The sequence below is a fragment of the Cornus florida genome, unplaced genomic scaffold, assembly GCF_030987335.1.
Source record: "Cornus florida cultivar Cherokee Brave unplaced genomic scaffold, ASM3098733v1 CherokeeBrave_3.0.0_Hap2_Chr10, whole genome shotgun sequence".
Taxonomy (NCBI): Eukaryota; Viridiplantae; Streptophyta; class Magnoliopsida; order Cornales; family Cornaceae; genus Cornus; species Cornus florida.
The window spans coordinates 86,482,525-86,503,020 of NW_026775580.1; the positions used below are offsets into that span (position 1 = coordinate 86,482,525).

Here is a 20,496-nt window from a genome sequence, read left to right on the forward strand (position 1 = left end):
AGCCGTCTACGAAGACAATCGTGTCGTGCAGACAATACATGATCGAATATTCTTTCTATTTTATTGTATTTTGTTTTTGACCTTTCTTTTAAATGATAGAAAATAAAAAAATAAAAAAAAGAAAAGAAAATAAAAACAAAAGAATAGGCCAAAATGGAAAACAAAAAAGTCCTACAAAAATTAAATAATAATAATAATAAATAAACAAATAAAAGGGAGAAATTAGAGAGGGAGGAGGCAGTCATTTTCCACATATTCTCTCACTTCGTTTCAAGTGGGGAAGGAGTTATCTTTTGACTTCGTTTCAGCTTTTTCTTCTTCACCTCTCTCTTCTTCTTCTCTCTCTCCTCGCAGAACTCGCCTGCAGTCGTGCTTAAGCACTTCTCGTCTATATTTAACTCCAAGGTTTTAAGTTATGATATAATCGGAAGAATTTCACTGTAAGTTGTTCTCTCTGATCTTCAATTCTCTCTGCAGTCCAATCTCATGTGTACATATACCATAATAGAAATAGATTTGTTATGAGCATATATGCATATATCTATGTGATTGTAGGATGATGAGATTTCTTTTTGCAATTTGTTACTAATCGTGATAGATTCGCTTATGATATTTTTTTTAAGATATTGGATTTTGGTACTCTATATGAGTATATGGTATTCGAGATTTGAATTGGTGAAGTCCTAATTTACACCGACTATATTTCTTGTAATAATCACTGGCTGTTTCTGTTCATCTACTTGAAATTCACGCCACACAGTGACTGTAAAATTGATGTTGACAAGCTATGGGTTCAGTGCTAATGCCTTAATTAGAAGTTTGATTAGATAATTTGTCCTTTTTTCCTGAATTATAGAAGAGTTTGAATTTGATTATAAGTGGGTCAATGGATTGAATTGGGCTTCTTGTAGTAATTTATGAGATTTCAACCATTGCAATCAAAGTGTTGACAGTTTTGTTACAGTAGTCGCAACTCCCAATTCCCAACCTGGGTTCGGGTGGCCCAGTGAATAAGGGGTCTTATGGGGTGTGTAAACTTGGACACTCTAGGTTTGCTCCTCACTAGGCACACACACTCGGGTTTAAATGATATGTGTGGTTTGCGGGTGATTGCACATATCTAGAGTTTGCAAACCAACCGAGAATCCAAAGTGGCTAGCTGGTGCGTTGATTCTTCGTTACCAAATTAAAAATAAAAAAATTCCCATATAAAATAGACTCTACAGAACAGAGGCATTAGTAAATGGGTAGTAGATATTAATCATATTACTATGAGTGGTAAAGGACAAAAAAGAAAAAAAAGTAATTTCAAGTTTATACAATGAAAATCGCAACAAAAAAAATTCATTATTATGTCTGCCTGGATTGTCCCACCTGTTTGGGCCTTGTGGCATTTATGATTCGCAATAAAATGCAATAAGGTTCCAGGGTAACCCAAACTAGCAGAAGCATAATTGCCAACATCTAATGAAAATGACAAATGTGAAAGTGATAATTTTGGATCTCTTTGAGATTTAACTTTGGATTTTTGGGGGTTAACTGAATTATGAAAAGTATGGGATCTAATTGAGATGTGCATCTCCATATACATTACAGTTGTAGTGCATTCTTTATTTAACTTTGACATCCCAAATGTAGGACTTCCTCCGTATTTGAGTGGTTGGTTCACTTTTTCAATGAGAGAAACTTAAAACTTTTCGGACTCTTCTGTAAGAGTTAGGGCTGAATTTGACATGTTTTAGCTGCTCTTCTTCATTATTCCAGTTATAAGCTTTTGGACTGCCTCTGTTACCCTAGGTAATAGCCCATTGAAAGTGTAGATAAGTACACAGCTGCCTGAAGTGAAACCATTATGTGATGCATTACAGAACGTATTTTGCATTATTGTTTTTGTCATTTATGAAAAAAAAAATTCTTTGCAATGTGCAATGGATGATGAAGTTATTGAATAACACCTTCTGATGAAGAAGCAAAGTAATAATACTTTGTTTAGAACAATAAATAGACCAGGAAGGGATTTAATTATTGGTTTTGCATGCAAGCTTGAACTTGTAAAAGGATTTTGGAAAAATATCAATTTCAACAAACATGCGATCATATTTTAAGAATCCTTTTTAAGGATTTGCTTCAACAAACCACCTGACCCTCCCAGTCTATCAGCCAATTATTGTTAGTGGATAGAAGTAGAAAACAATATTCTACATTTACGGTGATAAATCAGAAGCAAATTTAGATGAATCATTATTAATTAATTTATAAAGCAATTCCAAATGTCGATTATGTGGCCAGAAAACTATCTGTGCAGAAAACTAAAGGGGTATGTAATGCAACCCACGTTAGAATTCTGGAAGATAAGAAAACATATATTTTGAAACCAAATTAGGGGAATGGGGCAGGGAAAAAGTTTTCATGCGAGTTCCATCGGTGAGTCGGTGACAAAGAAGAGAGAAGGGAAAACGAGAGAGAGATCAAAGCTTTTCTATTATTTTATTGATAAAAATATGTCATTGTCTTTAGAATACTAGATTATGTTCCGTGAAGTTGACTATATTTATATAAAAAATATTACTTAATTTCAACTTTTCTGCTGGACTGCAGCTGGTATTTATGTACTTATTTGTACAAAATGTTCGACTGTGGTTCCAAGCTACATTTTATGGATGGCCAGCGAGAAAAGTTTGTAAGGTACTGTATTTTTATTATTTTATCGAGATTATATGTACTGTTTTCAATTCTTTTTCTAATGAATTTACTTTCTTCAAGTCCTCTACCTTTTGGACTGAATCCACATTTCGCTCCTTTGGCCAAAGTTATTATTATATTTCATTTGATTTCTTTACCTGCTAAAAAGTATTAGGACATTTATGAAGACTTATCAGAAAGAGCAGAGGATTGAAGTTGATGGAATTTGTACACACTTCTGATGGTTAATAGCTTAATCTTATTTGACAAAAAGGTTGTCTCTTTGAACTGAAATGAGTTATCTGATTGAGTGGGATTAAACATCTTCCATGCACACTAAGTTCGATGTTTGAGGTGTGTTTTTCTTAAAATTTTGGACTAGTCGTACTTTCCCTCGAAATTAACTTCTTTCAAGTTTCTGAACGAAACCAATATATCTACCTTTTCAAAAATATTCCATGCAAGTTAATAAATTGAAACCTTCTACACTTTTATCACTTATCAAAAAAAAAAAAAATTACGGCATTGGCATCCTTGTGATTCTTGAGCTCCAATCAAAACAGAGCTTCCTTATTCAATTACATTCATCTATAACTTGCAACTTGTAATTTTAGTTTTTCTTTATTCATTACATATATATTTAAACATATATACATATAGAGATACATACTAGTTTAGCTTCCACCTACCCACGATTGGTGGAGGGCTTAAATTAGTATGTTAAACAAATATTCAATTAAAAAAAAATTACGAGGTGGGCTTAGTACCACCAACAGCACTAACTTTGAGCCAAAACTTTTGAATAGTTCACAGAAAGTGGACTTACTAGTCTTTTAAACACTTATGGAAATTAATGGTCTTTCTGAGAATAATTGTGTATTCTCTTTCCTTTTCATTCTTAAAAGAAAGAATAAAGAAGAAGAGGAAAAATAGATGCCCACTCTGACCTCTTTTCCCTATAAACTTAAGGTATAGTGAATAATGCTTCAAATTTTAAAAAAATTTTAAACACATTTATATCCTTCTTAATGTTTTGTCGTTGTTATTATTGTTGTTGTTGTTGTTTTCGTGATGCTGGCCTTTTATTCTAAAACAGTTTAAGATTTTCTTTATGTATCTTTGACTCACTCAATTCAGTTATATAAGCTTTAAGTTCCATACTTAAATCAACTGAAGTAGCTGAGCATCTGTGCTAGTGTATCCAAACAGTTATTCTATTGTGGTAAAGTAATTACATGCCAAGTATCCCAGTGGTGGGCATCAGTCTGTGTTAAAACTTTTAGGGTTTAAAAGTAATGCATCCCGCAGGTAGTTGCCTGGTGAATATTTAAAGGCATAAAATTGGGCCACGTTCCATTGCAAGGAATTAATAGTGATTACCAAGTAAGAAAAAAAAAAAGGAATTAATAGTGATGAGTTATCAAATTTTGACGATTTTTTGTATTATTTTATGTCAAACTTTTCATAATGTAAATGGCCTCTATATTTATATTATATACGCACAAACTAGTGTTGGTGAATGTATATATGTATGTAAATTTAATGTATCTTGAGGAAACTTTTCTAATTCCACAAAGGATTTGAATGTGTGCTCAAGCTGCTGAATTTTAATTTTATTGAATCACTTATCTTTAATGATATCTATGACTTTCTGTGTGAAATTAGACATGAATATCTTTGCTTAATTAAAGCCTCGTCGATGATGTAAGTACATTTCCAGGGCAGCCATCTGAGTAGACATTTTGTGCAGGAAAATTTCTTACTCTGATTTTCTTACCACTTTTCAATAATTTTATCTTAAAAAGAGGCTTCAGAATGTATGTGTTCTTTAATATCTCTGGTTGGTTCCAATGGTAGATGGCTCTTTCCTTGGGTGCTTCAGGAGATGGCTTCTAATTTTGCGTATGCTGGTCTCTGTATTTTTTAGGTTGGACGATTTGGACTCTAGGTTATCATCACCATCTTCTTCATCCGGAATGACCAAATGTGGATTTAATATTGAGGGCCTAACTCATGCCAGTCATGCAGCTAATACACCATCTAAATCTTTTAAGAGAGGAGTGAGAAAAGGATCTGAAGGACTTAAGTCGATTGGTCGATCACTTGGATTTGGGGTTTCTCGGGCAGTATTTCCTGAAGATCTTAAAGTGTCAGAGAAAAAAATATTTGATCCTCAAGACAAATTCCTTCAACTGTGGAATAAACTTTTTGTCATATCATGTATTCTGGCAGTATCTGTGGATCCTTTGTTTTTCTATCTTCCAGTTTTCGATCCATCATTAAATTGTCTAGGGATAGATCGGAAGTTAGCAACCATAGCAACAACACTGCGGACAATCGTTGATGCTTTCTATCTTCTTCACATGGTTCTCCAATTCCGGACGGCCTACATTGCCCCATCATCTCGGGTTTTTGGACGAGGTGAACTTGTGATAGATCCTGGGCAAATAGCTAAGCGATACTTGCGGTGCTATTTTATCATCGATTTCCTTGCTGTTCTTCCCCTGCCACAGGTTTGGGGTATTTTTGTCTTGGTTCATTTGTTTGTTGCTATTTCAGGCGTCATGAGCCTTGTTTCAATGTTTCTCACAATCAAATAGATGTTTGTTTTTTTAAAATTGGCATTTTGGAACATGCAACTCTATTTTCTACTACTAGAACCATGAAATATTCCTTTTCCTTTGATGCTTTTTTTGTATATAATTTTTGTTTATTGTTTCTTTTACAATTATCCACAGTTTTTTGTCTGTAGACGTTTTTAACACACCACTAACTATGATATCTGCTTTAGCAGGCTTTTCATTTTCTTAAAATTTCTACAGCAGCCATATCCAGTGTAGTATCACACTCATTTTAGATAAGGATATGACATGACTGGATCACCCAATAAAAAAATAGAATAAAAATCTTTATATATTTCCACAATTTAGTATAATTGTTACATCTCAATCAATCTATAGAAGATTTCTAGACTCATAATCATTATGATCAATAATCACATGTACTTTTCTTTTTTTGATGGATAAAATTTAATATAAAGTATAGAGCACCAATGGGAGTGGAGTCGGTGTACACATGATATCTCCCAACAACTTTCCAAAAGAATCATTAGAAATGCTATCATGAATAAGATATTCCGTCTGCAACTTGAGTGGTGCTGGCTGTCAACTTATTTGCTAAAGAATATCATACAGTATAAGCCAGGGGTTCCTCCTCCTCTCTCTCTCCGTGTGTGTGTGTGTGCGCGCGCACGCTCAAGCATTGAGAACGAGCAGTTTCAAGTAAATGATATCTCCTATGCAAATAAGCCGGATGGGAAGACTTTGAACAGTCCACACATCCATGACTTCAATTACTTCTCAATAAACCCCCATTTTCTAAAACATGTTTCAGACCTTGTTGTATTTAAATTAAAACATATCAGGTATTTCCTAGGCATTTCTCGATGTGTTCAAATTGTTAATGGTTGAATTTTAAGATACATGCAGGGTGTATCTAACTAGTACTGGGATTAGTGTCCTGCACTCCCAAAATATTACAGTGTGTTCCTCAAGTAGGTATCCACGATGTAGAGGGTGCACATATCTCGTCTGACTATACTAATATCATATCTATCACATTCTCTTTTAGTATTTTTGCAATTATAAAGATTCCTTATATATATATATTTATATTTGTGTGTGTGTGTGAGTGTAGATTAGCCTATTGATTCCTGGCTCCATCTTTCTCCAGTGATTTCTTGAATTTGTATTGGCTAGGCCACACGCTTCATCTTTTCTTTAACCAAGTAAAAAAGACCATTAGAGAGATTTTTGTTAAACAAAAAATTACCTTTCGCCATTGTACTTTATGATTGTTTAGGCAGACAGTTTGAAGAAGTATATTTATTTATATTGTAGATGCTTCTAATTCTCAATTAAATTATATCAATCATTTCCTTTATTATTTTCTTTAGGCCTGACTGTATGTGTGTTCACTGGTGCCATTGGTTTTTCTTCAATCTTAAATTTCTTTAGCAGGAAATAATATCGTAACGTTTCATGAACCAATATACATTTTAACAGGAATAACTCTGGGGCAGAAGAAATTTTGGTGTTTTAGATATCTGATTGCTATCTATCTGCATTACAACACAACCATCCTAATGAAGTTGGCAATTATAATTATTTTTTTCCTAAATGGTGTCAAGATTTTATAAATATAGTACAAAGGAAAGAGAGGCATACCCATACCCCTCTAATAATTAAAAGGCCATTATCAAGAGTGGTCCCTGATAATTGAGTTAACCGGAAGTAATTCTGCATGCTTTGGTTAAGGATTTTTAGATAGAAAATATTACATTAACAGATAGATACATGTTCTGTTGTATTGCTTCATTGATAAATATTGGGGTCTATTTAATTGCTACTCGACAATGCAAACTCTGGTGAATGTTGTCGAAAATATATGTTAATTTAGTTTAGTTAATATTGTCACTGATTAGTGGCTGATTTTTTAGGATGTATGCCAGTGTTGGAATAGTTTTTCAGTTTTTTTTCAATTTGTGCAGATTGTCGTATGGAGATTTCTACAGAGATCGAAAGGCTCAGATGTACTGGCTACAAAACAAGCATTGCTTTTTATTGTCTTGCTTCAGTATATTCCTCGATTTGTCCGAATCTTACCTTTAACTTCAGAACTGAAAAGGACTGCGGGCGTCTTTGCTGAAACTGCATGGGCTGGAGCTGTCTACTATCTGCTATTGTACATGCTGGCCAGTCATGTAAGTTACTGTTTAAGATGGTTGGCCATTTTCGCTGTGTGAGATCATGTACCCCAATTCTTGTCGATGCTGTTTTATCTTAAGCTTTCTTGCTCAAGTAATATACGTTTGTGTGCTGTGTGCATGAGCCTTACCTTTAACCTTATCTTGGATGGAACTTTTAACTGGTGTCTTTCGTAAATGCCTTGGTATCGTAGCAATATATGAAGATTTCAGAGATTCTATGATATCTGCTTGTTTATTGTTTTTTTGCTATAGTAGGCAGATGGCAAGACTTCTAACTGCTTGTTCCGTTGTGCTTTTGTCAAATTAAATATGCCAAAAATAAAATTTATTGGGACATGTTATTGTAGTGAATTTTCTATGTAGGTGTTGCTGGTGGTCTGCAATTACAATTTTGCAGATCCTTCTTGGGAGCGTAAATCTCCTTAGTAGTGACAGTTGATATGAGCCCGCAATTGTTGGAAACTGACTTGCCTTTCAGTTGACTTTAGCAACAGTCATACCATACATGTGTTTGTCATGCTGATAAATTAATTTGAACCCCTTTTCTTTTCTAAATGCCACCAATTTTTTATAGATAGAGATCTTATTAAGTACATTTTCCAGATTGATACGGATCACTTGGAGTTTGTTTTCCTTCCCTCTTTACCTTTCTATTAATTGTGCTAGCAAGGAAGCAGCTCTATAATCCTCTAAGACCTAAAATTTCAGTTTGGTCTAGATTTAATTTGGGGGTTCAGGGTGAGGCTTTAAGCTGCCCCATGAATGACCAGTAGAACATTACTCGCCCCTGATGTCTAGAATTTTTTGAGTCTAAAATGATTATGTTCTTTTGGGGTTTGGGGTAAAGCTCCAAGTTATGCCCGTGATATAGCTTTGGTCCTCTATTAAATTTTCACTTGCTTTGGTCTGTTTTGTTCTGCTATTTCCTTTTCTTCTTCCAAATGACACATTTCTTTCTTCTGGTTGATCCTTTGCAGATAGTTGGGGCTTTCTGGTACCTATTATCCGCAGAACGTAATGATACATGCTGGCAGAAAGCTTGCAATAACAACACGGCATGCGAGACAAATTTCTTGTATTGTGGCAAGCAGGACATGACAGGTTTTGATGCCTGGCACAACATCAGTGATTCAGTTCTTAATTCAGCTTGCTCTGTAGAAGGTGATAATCCGCCATTTGATTTTGGAATCTTCAAACAGGCTTTGTCATCTGGCATTGTGTCATCCAGCAAGTTCCTTTCTAAGTATTGTTATTGTCTGTGGTGGGGGCTGCAGAATTTGAGGTAAAATATGGTTTCTAGTTACTTGATAGACTTTGTTCAATTGTTTATTTTGTGTCTTCTTTCAATTGAGTTGTGACTTGTCTGATTTCTGTTTGTCATTTTTATCCCCTCCTTTTTGTGAGTCAGTTTGGTATGTAACCCCCCAAAAAAAAGAAAAACCATTGGTATGACCAAGTGAGGAGTCAAAGGTTTACTTTTGGATTTGAAGAATATGATATAAACAATTGATTAGAAAAGTGCAAATTGTAGAAATGCAATCATTCAATACATTAATGCTATATTGTAAAGGAAAATTCGATATTTTTATTATAAATGCACCCACATTATACATATCCAACTATCTTGACAAAAGATATGTTCTTAAAATTAAAGAAAGATAAAGTAAGATGGATTGTGTTGGTTTAGCTGCCATTACCATAAGGGTACAAGGACACCTCTTGAACTATGTCACATTTTCAGTTCAATTTTTGAAATAAAAAACCTGACTGCAAATCTGCAATCCCTTCCAGGTTAATATTTTAGCATTAGTGCTACTTATCATAAAAAAATATTTTAGCATTAGTGCCACTTCCATTAGTCTGCCATTAAGAAAAGTAAGAGAAGTTAATCATCTGACTTGCACATGATATTGAAGTGGTTTTTTTAATTTAATTTTATTTATTTATTGACTTACACTCCATTGACTTCTTGAACTATAAATCATAAGCTTGATAGACCTTGCTTATCTTTGTTTCTCTCTCATTCTCTGATTTCCACCTCCCTTCCTGTTACTATTGCCTTCCCCACCTATTATAACAGACCAAACCCATCTTGTTCTTCTCAATTTCTGTCCACACTTAAACCAAGCACAATCTTGACTTCTTCATCCGCAGCCTCATTTATTACACTATTCTTCTTTGACCAATCTTAACCAAAACTTTTGGTCTCTGATTTTTTTGTACTTTCCAATTGAGATTAAATTTAATTCTGTTGCACCTCGAAGCATTTTGGCCAATACAGTCAATAGCAGAGTGGGTTGTGGTTAAGGCAAAGACGTTTTTTTAAAGCAGAAACATGGTTTTCATACATTTGGAGGATTCTCTATATTTTCCTACGGCTTGAATGTGACTGTTTATGCATATGAAGGGATTGGAATGATTTTGCCATTAGAATCATAGATGAAAGGTTTAAACAGCTCTGGTTCTGCTTGTGGCTGAGGTACGATATGGTATTTGGGTTGAGTTCTGTGGTCCTGTTGGGGCCCAATTTGTTTATTTCTTGTATCAGGTGGGGAAGAGTGTGCACTGTGTTGAGTTATGTTTTGTGCTAGTGACCAAAGCAACCAAGGATTTGGTAAGTGGAGAATAGCTTCTAAGTTCAACTGGTGCATGTCAACTCAGTTGCCCCCTGCGGGGGGAAGTATGTAAGAACTTTTTGGTTTAAATTCCATTGTAGAGATCGAAATAACTGGAATTGAACTTATAATATTTTCTTTGGTGCTCTTAAGAATACTAGCGACATGGGTGTTGTTTGATTTTAGTTTAATCTCTCTGTATGTATGAGTCTAACATGTCATATTTTTTTATACGGGTAATTGGTTTTGGGGTAATTGGATTTGGGGCAAACAAACACAGGAGCTTAGAAAAATGGGAGTTGAATGAGAGAAAAAGGAAGCAGATTGCAAAGAGCAGGACAATATTTTTGCGGCTCTGAGTTGGTGCATGGGCTGGTTATGGTGGTTATGAACTTATGATGTTAGATGGTGGAGGTAGGTTAAGGGGTGCCAATTGTGGAGATGATGGTGGTGTTGGTTTGATTTAGATGAAAGATGGTTCTGGAGTTCAAAGAGAGAAAAGGGCGTGTTAAATCCACAAGGAAAAACATGCAATATTTTTAATTAATGTTTTCCAACTTCCAACCTAATAATTTGGGGTTCAGTTTGTCGAACTAGTTCACTGGTAATAATCCGTAGGAAATAAGTGGAAATGGGCATAGTTTAGAGGTGTTTGTAATTTACCCACTTCATAATGTAATTTTTATTATTCAAAATAATTTAGATGCTTGGTTCTTTTAAAATTTAGTTTATTTGAGAACTTAAGTTTCATCTTTATGGCCTCTCTATGGATATTAATGACAAGTTTTTTTAGTTAGTATAGTTGTCTTTAGAAGGGTATTCTTATATTTGTACCAATATTCTATAATCTGTTGATAACTGTTGCCTCGTATAATGGTAGAAGTCGAACTGGCAAGTGGGAGGTCTTGACTTAGAGTATGGGATCAACTACTCTGTATAGACAATGCCAAAGTCTAATTTTGTCTCTGCGTAATGCTCTTTTTATTTGATAATTTGTTGGGCGCTGGTTGATCCTCGCCTTGTGGTATCAGTCTACTCCGGTCATATGATATTGATGTGTTGACGACTCCATAATCTAAGGTTGCAGGTGCAAGTGCCTGGATCACAAGGGCGTGTCTAATTCATGCTCTATCCTGCTTCATGCTTGAAAGTTGGTCCTAATGTGGTTTCTGTAAATCAAGGTGCTGTGAGGGACTGCTCATAGGATTTGAACATGTGAGCACGACTACTGCATCAAGCAATGGCCCTTTTCTATGTTGTATTAGAAAAATGATGATAGTTTTCACAATATCTGTCTCAAATTCGTGATGGATCCACCCTCAATTTTTATTGCTTAACCTAAGACATTTCATAGTCCTTCTGTCTTTTTCGGATGCTTAACTTAAGACATTTCATACTGCAACCTGTTGTTTACTAATAATTCAGAACATACCCGTAAGATTTCAGGTTATCAACTCAAACATGCATAAAACATCGACCTATCCTTTTTTTTTTTTTTTTTGGTTAGTTAAAATACTCACACACCCTCACAAATATCGACTATGGGGCTAGAACCCTCACCTCCCCTTTGGGGAGTGGAGGGTATAACACCTGGGCCCGGTGGTATCATCAACCTATCGTTGCTAATATAAGCTTTTACTTTTGTGTTGAATGTTTGTTAAACCATAGAAATGTTAATTACCGTGTTTTGTAGATTTCCTACCTTCATATCTAGCAGATATTGATGTAGTATTGTGAAGCAATTATTAGCTGATTTATTTATGAATACAATGATAATTAAAATTATAATGTTTGACGTGTTTAAATATTGAACAATCACCGGTTAACTATATTTTCTTTTGCCTTATGCAGTACACTAGGTCAGGGACTTCAAACCAGCACCTATCCTGGAGAGTCTATATTTTCCATAGCTCTAGCAATATTTGGGCTCATTCTTTTTGCTTTATTGATTGGCAACATGCAGGTAAATTAGAACTTTCTTTCTTCTGAAGACTGTTTAGTTGTTAAAGCTTTTTGAGCGAAGTTGCATCTTATTTTATAATTTTTGTATTTGGAGAGTAATCCTCCAAGTTTAGTATAGATCCCTGCTGATGAGAAACTCATGGCAGCATCAGCGTGCATAACATAAGGTGGTTCATACCTTTTGAACATCAATCTCTGACTGATGTCCATACCTGCAAATTAATTTTACTTCCTGAAATTATTGAAATGATCGTTGTTTTATTTATTTATTTATTATTATTATTATTTTTTATTATATGGTTCAGCTGTTAAATTTAATTATTAAAAATTTCAGATATCTTTACTCATCACCTCAACTCTGCTTCGCCTCCCCCATATTGGAGAGACTATTAGATGAAGCTGGTGGTTAGCCCGGGCATTAACTTTCGGCCCTTACTGGATTCTAAAGCCTGAATTGATATGGTTTAAGATGTTAACTTGTGAATATTGTTTTTAGAGAGTCTGAAAGGAACTGCATATGATTGAAGGCCAAAAGAAACAATAAAAATAAAATTGAACCAATATATGAATTAGACACATGACTGCAAACTTAAACTTTGACCATGGAATCTTTTTATGTTTATCTGCGGATGGTGAAGGTGAACCTCATGGCAGTGGACCTTGCAAACAACATTAATTATATGTTTCTTTTTAATTTCTTTCCATGGAGAAAGTAGCAACTTTAAGTATCAAAATGACAAGAGTCTTATTGCTCGCATCTTTGGCGTTTTTGCTATTGTGACAGACATATCTTCAATCTCTTACTATTCGGCTGGAGGAGATGAGAGTCAAAAGGCGGGATTCAGAGCAGTGGATGCATCATCGCTTGCTGCCACAAGATCTGCGGGAAAGGGTTAGACGATATGATCAGTACAAGTGGTTGGAAACACGTGGAGTGGATGAAGAGAACTTGGTTCAGAGTCTGCCAAAGGATCTCAGAAGGGACATAAAGCGTCATCTTTGTCTGGCCTTGGTGAAGAGGGTAATTCTTCTTCTTTCTTATTCTTAGTACCTTCTTGGTTACTAGTTAGTATGTTCTAACTTGACATATTTGCTGAAACAATATAATATGCAACTTTTGATCTGAGCATGTACAACCCAAATTTTGAAATATATACAAATAATGTGAAACTTAAGAGGGTGGATTTGCGAAATTCTCATACTATTTAAGGTACGTGTACTTCTCCACTTTTACTACTGACATCACTAACACACGGGAGGAGAGGAATGATCACTTTTCCCATGTTCATTTATTATTGAATATTCCTAATTTTTGCTTGTCCAAAGCAGTCTGGATCAAGATATATTTAGATTTTTTCTTATTGATTTCATCATCATTATCATCCTTGCCTTATAATCCCATATGAATGGGGTTAGCCATATGAATTATCTTTCCTCAATCATTTCTATTATATGCCATTTCACCTATGATATGTAATTTTTTAAAATAATTTTTAATGACCTCATCACATGTTAGTTTTGGTTGCCCTCTGCATCTCTGAAGACTATGATAACTAGTCTTCCTCATTTGACCAGTGCGTCGCTAAGTCTCCTATTCCTGATTGATTTTTTAATGGTAAATAATCCGAAAGCTGTCATTATGTCATGGAGATGCATGCCTTGTGAAAACTTAATCGGAATATTCTGGACCATCCAATTTATAAACTTTTCCTTGTGCTGTTTTTGGCATTTTCTGGTTAACATCTGTCTTTTCTCATACATTAATTTCTTTTAACTGTAGAATAATGGTTTCCCCCGCCTCTCATGGGATCCCGTACCATTTGGCTTTCCCAGGCAACTTTAATCAATAAATTTGGAGTCCTATCAATTCCTCTATTGTTGATCAATATCTTGGTGGTTTTGCAGGTTCCTTTGTTTGAGAATATGGATGAAAGGTTGCTTGATGCCATTTGTGAGCGGCTGAAACCGTGTTTATACACGGAGAATACTTATATAGTTCGAGAAGGAGATCCAGTTGACGAGATGCTCTTCATTATACGTGGTCGTCTTGAGAGTGTAACCACTGACGGTGGTAGAAGTGGGTTTTTCAACCGCAGTTTGCTGAAAGAAGGGGATTTTTGTGGAGAGGAGCTTCTTACCTGGGCACTGGACCCCAAATCTGGTGCTAACCTACCATCTTCTACTCGTACTGTGAAGGCTTTGACAGAAGTGGAGGCTTTTGCCTTAATAGCTGAAGAATTGAAATTTGTTGCCAGTCAGTTCAGGCGCCTCCACAGTCGACAGGTTCAGCACACCTTCCGTTTTTATTCACAGCAGTGGAGGACATGGGCTGCTTGTTTTATCCAAGCGGCATGGCGCCGATATTCTAAAAGGAAGATTATGGAACTTCGCCGAAAGGAAGAAGAAGAAGCAGAAGGATTGGCCGGGGCCAGCAACAATTCTGGTGGGGGGTCATATAGCCTTGGTGCCACCTTCTTAGCGTCTAGATTTGCAGCAAATGCTCTTCGTGGAGTTCATAGGAATCGGAATCTTAAGAGTGCTAGAGAACTGGTGAAACTACAGAAGCCCCCAGAACCCGATTTCACTGCTGATGCTGATTAATTGTGTCTAATTACTACTTTAAAATTTGGTATCACTGTACTACTGATTTTACTTGCTCGTAAGGGCCAACACAATGTACCACACAATACATGGATCAAAGTTGTGAGTAGTATTGCTTTATGTGCAAGCTTACGTTTCCATCTTGCTTTGTGTCAACTACAGAGCTCTTTAGAACTATCAAATTTAGATACCACGGAACAATTTCATGACATTTGACATCATTATTTAGTTGTTAGGAATTTCATGTTCGGTTCATGTTTAATATTTCCCGTGGAAAAAAGTGTCTACCCAACAAAAACATAATGATTAAGCCAGTTAGTATGCTACGAAATGTTCCACATACATTTCCACAATTGATAGAATGATTTGTGTAATGGTCCTAGACAGGCAATGAACTCTCATGGCTTCACTATAAAAGCAACAGTATACGCGCTCCACATTCGAGAACAACGTGTATTGATTTATGTATAACAAAACGTCGATCCATATTGAGTTGTTCTATGTGCAGACAATGCTGATCCGTATTATACCCAAACCATCAGAAGCACCATATTTAACCTCCCTCTTCCAATTTTGCCCACAACCTATCAGAACCGCTATTTCTCCTTCAAATATGAGATTTAACAGTAACAAGATAAATGAATTGCACAAGTAATATATTAACTATAAACTTTTAGTACAAGAATTCCTTTCAACATTTTAAAAATAGACTATTGAGGGCAGAGAAATTGCTCGAGCTTCCTCTCAATTGTCTCATTACAAAGCAAAGTGGAAATGTAAAAAGACAACAAAACAAAATGGAGAAATACAACTTCCAAATAACATGTATTGAGAAGACAGATAAAAAAGATAAAAAAAATTACTATGATTTATGATTTAAAACTGAACCCCAATGGTGTCTCAAGAAGTAACAAGGGCAACCTACATTTCCAATCCAATCCAAGGCGAGTTTGAGCTTCATCGAGATAGAAACCAACCATTTACCTTCAGATCACATCGCTTAATCGATCTTCACTGATGAGTAGATGAGCCTTGTGAACCAGAAGCACGCATAGAAACCAATTGTACCAGTGAGCACGAAGAAAGCATATGAGACAATCAGCATGTAACCGAAGTACAACATGCCAGACACAGGCTTCGTGATCTCAAGCTTTGTGAAAAAGTAGAAGGCAGCATAGAGGAAAAGGTAAAGGGCTGAGGATCCTGATGTCAGGTATGACCTCCACCACCATTGGTAGTCCTCACTGCACAACTGGAAATAGCAAAGCACAATTGTGATCTCGGCACAAGTGACCAATAGGATGACGAAGACAATGAAGAGGAAACCAAAAATGTAATAGAATTGATGCAACCAGATGGAGGTGAGTATGAAAAACAACTCAATAAATACAGCTCCAAATGGGAGTACACCACCAATGAGGATTGAGAAAACTGGGTTCATGTACCACGCCTGCTCAGGTATCTGCCTTGGAATTTTGTTGGTTTTCACGGGATCCTCAATTGTTGGCTTCTTAAACCCTAAGTAACCACCCACAAAAACAAGGGGAACAGAGATGCCAAACCATAAAAATACCAAAGCAAACATGGTTCCAAATGGCACTGCCCCCGAAGATTTCTCACCCCAAATTAGAGCATTCAAGATAAAGAAAATGGCAAAGACAGATGCAGGGAACATGAAAGCCGTTCTTAGAGTGATTTTCTTCCATTCTGTTCCTTTGAACATCTTGAAGAGCCGGGCAGCAGAATATCCAGCAAACAGGCCCATGAAGACCCACAGTAAAAGCATGGCCGTCATCAATCCACCTCGGTTTGAAGGGGAGAGGAATCCAAGGAGGGCGAAGATCATGGTGACGAATATCATCCCAAAAAACTGCACACCTGTCCCAACATAAACACAAAGGAGATCTGAATTTGTAGGTGGTCTGAAAACATCCCCATGAACCAGTTTCCACCCTGTCTCCTCTTGGGCTTCTTCCTGAGTCTCTAACTGGTTGTACTTGGATATGTCTCGGTACAGTGTCCTCAACATGATCATAGCCACCATTCCCGAGAGAAAAAGGACAATCATCAATGAATTGACAATTGAGAACCAGTGAATTTGATCATCGGCCATCAGAAGGTAGGTATCCCATCGAGATGCCCACTTCACATCACTCTCCTACAACGGTTATATAAAGGGGCATGAAAATCATAACGCACAACATGAAAACAACAACAGTGAAGTTGTTCCTCCACTGTGAGATAATGGGACTTACTTGGAACTCAACATCATATGTGAAAATAATTTCCTTCTTATCTTCGACCTCTTGTGGAGATTCAGAGCTGGTTACAGTGCGTTTAGCGTGGGGATCACAGGTTGTTAAACGGGTCTTGTCACTCCATTCGCCTTCATATTCATGTTTAACACTGATTCCACCAAAACAATCCAGATGAAGTACAGGCATAAAGCCACTCAAAAGACGTATCAGCACCAATTGAGAGCACAATAAGAGAAGGAAATGTGATGTCTGACCTGAATGGTTTGACTTCAAATCCTACAATCCTTGCAGAGTCTGTTTGTATGTCATTGTGAAACTTGACTGTGAAAGTTAAGTGGTTGTGGATAAAATACTTTTCCTCCTTGCTCTGCAAATAATTAGATTTAGAATATAATATATATATATACACACACACATGTATATATCAAAACTTTTCTTCTTGCATAGACATGACAGTTTTTAATAGTTTGTAACCGTGAGTGAAAGAGACAACTGCTTGGTACTTACACCAGAATACTGTCCTTTGAGACCCACATGAAAGCCATGTTGATACACAGTGGAAGATTCCTGATCTAGTCTTTGTAGAGGAACAACCAGAGGAAGATTATCCAATATCCTGCCACACAACAAACAAAGATAAAATTTGTAATAAACTTGAAAACAATACACAATCTGCAAGGATATTAGGATATTAGAAGTCAATTATAAGATGCCATCAGAAGAAGCCTCACATGTTCACCCGATACTCGTCACTTATCTTTTCTTTAAATTCTTTGGCTGTTTTTGCATTAAGTGTAACACGACATACAACATTGCACATTTGAGGTACTCGCATTTTGAACTGAAATAGAGAACTTCAGTAAGAAACACAGCAACAAGAAATAGTAAAAAGGCATAGAAGAAGATCAGCTGAGAAAATATGCTAACCGTATAAGGAGAATTTTCAATACGATCACCACGAAGAACTTCCCCAAGATTTTCTGCATTATCAACAATGCTCTCTGGTCGGCAGTAATTAAGTGAATAGTATGAGTAAGGAAGCTGTGTTTTGGTAGAAGTCAGTTTGTTCACTTTCACCTTCAAAAGATCCGCCTGCACCAAATAGACATAAAAGTTACCATAGCTTTGAAAAATAAATTCATAATAGCTCAAATGCTAACTGATAACAAACTCAAAAAGACTACAAGAAATATAGTTAATACAGTATGCATCCATAGGACACACCACTGAGGTTGAACAACAAAAAACCTGTCACCCTAATGAGGGTGCAAATACAATAAAAAGCACACATGGAATTTTGTGAGCTTTAAAACAGCAACATGACTTTGTGTGTGTTTGTCCATATATAACTTCATAAATTCTGCATACTTGAGTATTCAGGCATGACTAAGACCAGGATACTCTCAAGTTGATACACTAGTTTCGGCCGCATAACCACAACACAAAATTTTCAGTTTCTATGAGCTTTTCATTGTCCAAGTCACATAGAATTTTGTTTCACATTTTTAGCAACGTAGTGAATTCATTAACATTATATTTCACATCAGTGACAAGAAAATTAAAATAAAAATAAAACAGATGATATTCAAGTCAAACAAAATTTAGTAGGAAAAATAATGATATGCTCAAGCGGAAGGGTAAACATTGGCCCATCAACGAGGTTGAGAGAATGAAATAATTCACATAATTACGAAAGCAGGTGCCAAATTACTGACTTTCCTGGGAACCATTCTTTATCTCCATTAATTGTTTGTACATATTTACTATTGTTCTTTACTTGATTGTGAGTAAGAGGCAGACATGGTAATGAAGTTAGTAAAATGTTCTTCAAATTCATGCAGAGAATGTTTGCTCGTTTTTTCCCTTTTCCGTCGAAGGTAGTCTCTGATCTCACTATATATGCACACACCCTCCATCTATTCACGAGATCCCAGAGGATGAACTTGTGCAACATGGTTGGGCAGGCCCGTAATATGAGTGAGGGCTCACTCTTTCTTTATTGGGAGAGGTCCATGAGGTAAGGATCTTGATTCTTTATCCATGAAAAGTAGATTCAAAGCTTTCTTTTCTTCATACTACTACTTAACACCAAAAAATAGAAAAAAAGATCCCACTTGACCAAACATATATTGCAAAAATCAGGGAGGAAAACAGAACTTGTAAAGTGACCACCTAAGCTGTTAAGAGCTTGTCCTCATTTATTTTAGAGATATTTTATTTTAAAAGTTAGTTTGAGTTGTTTTTCTACTGGTTTTTAGAATCTTACTATCATCGATCCGATCCTACGATCCCGATCCCGATCCTTAGAAACCCAAACCCCCATCGATCCTACATAGAATCCTGATCCTGACAACCTTACTTAAGATTGCTTAAGCAGGGATGGGTCTTATAACCTAATGCAAATCCATGCTTTCTCCGGATTCGAGGAATAATAAATAACAATTTGTAGAGTCTGAGAACTCTCTTCCAGTAATGTTCTTTCTGCAACCCACAAAATTGAAAAGTAAAAGGAATAATATTCCCTATTTTGTTTATCATGAAGTTGCATGACCCAACCGATTTACCAATTCATCACTACTCAGCCAAATACTTGAAATTTTTACACCATCTTGTGCATAATTTTCATAGTAAAGACTCGGAATAAACCCAAAAGCAGCTGAAAGGGAGGATAAATAATCCAAATCACAAAAATAGCCCCCTGGTAGCTTGACCCCATTATAGAACACAAGGAGCCCACATACAAATGTCAACGTTACTGGTCTTCCTACTAGAGAATCAACTCAGTAGGTTAGATCACAACTTCCTCTACAAGCACGAACGGAAGCAACTTATATCCTATCGGTTAATTACTCAGAATCCAGGAACATGGCAGCACAAGCACCAATGTTCGAATAAGACATGGATATGTCACACACTCTCATCCACAAGCACAAAGAATTCAATACACCAGATATATCATATCTATCAATAATACTAAGTTCTGTGAAGAACATTTAGCACATAATGTGCAAGTATATGTATACAGTATACCAACTCATCAAATCCAGAAGTAAATAAGTCACTCCGTGAATGGATCGCAATGAATTGAGGAGCAAGAGACCACATTTAACACTTTAGTTGCCGAAGACCATAACTAACACAGATCTAAGGAAATAATCAACTAAGCAACAAGATTACGCAGCCACAAAACAGAGAAACTATCAAAGCACCAAATCAACGACATCAAACTCTAGAGTATACATACACATGTATGTGTGTATGCGTGTATGTGTATGTAAAGTACCTTATGGAAATCTTGGGGAGCAACACCAGGAAGGTAGAAGCAGTGTCCATGGATGAAGAGCAGAAGAGAAACCGAGATCCAAAGATGCAATGAGAGAGGCGTTCGAACCGCCATTGCACTTACAGGAGGAGAGAGAAAACCTTAGCGGAGATCTAGATCCAGAGATTGTGTTCTCTCTCTCTCTATCTTTGGTTTTTGGGATTTAATAGCACGGAACCAACGAGGAAGAGCCTGCAATGAATTGGGGATTGCAAGGGAGAGGTGTAATGTTCAACAGTTGATATATAAAAGCCAATTTTTATTTATTTAGAAGTAGACGTGATGGAC

The 20,496-nt window shown here is 36.1% G+C and overlaps 2 protein-coding genes across 3 annotated transcripts; one reads left to right on the forward strand and one right to left on the reverse strand.

The window, feature by feature from the left end:
- The first annotated feature begins 234 nt into the window (after positions 1 to 234).
- On the forward strand, positions 235 to 14,768 carry LOC132279716 (probable cyclic nucleotide-gated ion channel 5). Of its 2 annotated transcripts, XM_059781750.1 has the most exons (8): positions 235 to 440; positions 2,599 to 2,685; positions 4,610 to 5,195; positions 7,232 to 7,444; positions 8,428 to 8,732; positions 11,917 to 12,028; positions 12,812 to 13,048; positions 13,933 to 14,768. In XM_059781750.1, exons 2-8 carry the CDS (start codon positions 2,627 to 2,629, stop codon positions 14,626 to 14,628), a joined length of 2,208 nt encoding a protein of 735 aa, XP_059637733.1. In that variant the 5' UTR covers positions 235 to 440; positions 2,599 to 2,626; the 3' UTR covers positions 14,629 to 14,768. The 2 variants fall into 2 exon arrangements, with proteins under 2 accessions (XP_059637733.1, XP_059637734.1); XM_059781751.1 differs by lacking the exon at positions 4,610 to 5,195.
- A 495-nt stretch (positions 14,769 to 15,263) lies between these two features.
- On the reverse strand, positions 15,264 to 20,442 carry LOC132279719 (transmembrane 9 superfamily member 8-like). The gene is made up of 7 exons (XM_059781752.1): positions 20,170 to 20,442; positions 17,814 to 17,978; positions 17,618 to 17,727; positions 17,394 to 17,502; positions 17,141 to 17,253; positions 16,884 to 17,034; positions 15,264 to 16,786 (listed from the first exon to the last, which is right to left on the reverse strand). The coding sequence occupies exons 1-7, from the start codon at positions 20,281 to 20,283 to the stop codon at positions 15,629 to 15,631; spliced, it is 1,920 nt and encodes a 639-aa protein (XP_059637735.1). The 5' UTR covers positions 20,284 to 20,442; the 3' UTR covers positions 15,264 to 15,628.
- Positions 20,443 to 20,496: the final 54 nt, after the last annotated feature.

Bases quoted from the DNA above. Each gene is read 5' to 3' on its own strand.
- LOC132279716 (XM_059781750.1), top strand. From the start codon at position 2,627: ATGTTCGACTGTGGTTCCAAGCTACATTTTATGGATGGCCAGCGAGAA. The intron at 2,686-4,609 runs GTACTGTATTTT...TGTATTTTTTAG, and splicing joins CAGCGAGAAAAGTTTGTAAG to GTTGGACGATTTGGACTCTA. The intron at 13,049-13,932 runs GTAATTCTTCTT...GTGGTTTTGCAG, and splicing joins GTCTGGCCTTGGTGAAGAGG to GTTCCTTTGTTTGAGAATAT.
- LOC132279719 (XM_059781752.1), bottom strand. From the start codon at position 20,283: ATGGCGGTTCGAACGCCTCTCTCATTGCATCTTTGGATCTCGGTTTCT. The intron at 17,254-17,393 runs GTAAGTACCAAG...AATTATTTGCAG, and splicing joins TCAAAGGACAGTATTCTGGT to AGCAAGGAGGAAAAGTATTT. The intron at 17,035-17,140 runs GTCAGACATCAC...TGGTGGAATCAG, and splicing joins TTTGAAGTCAAACCATTCAG to TGTTAAACATGAATATGAAG.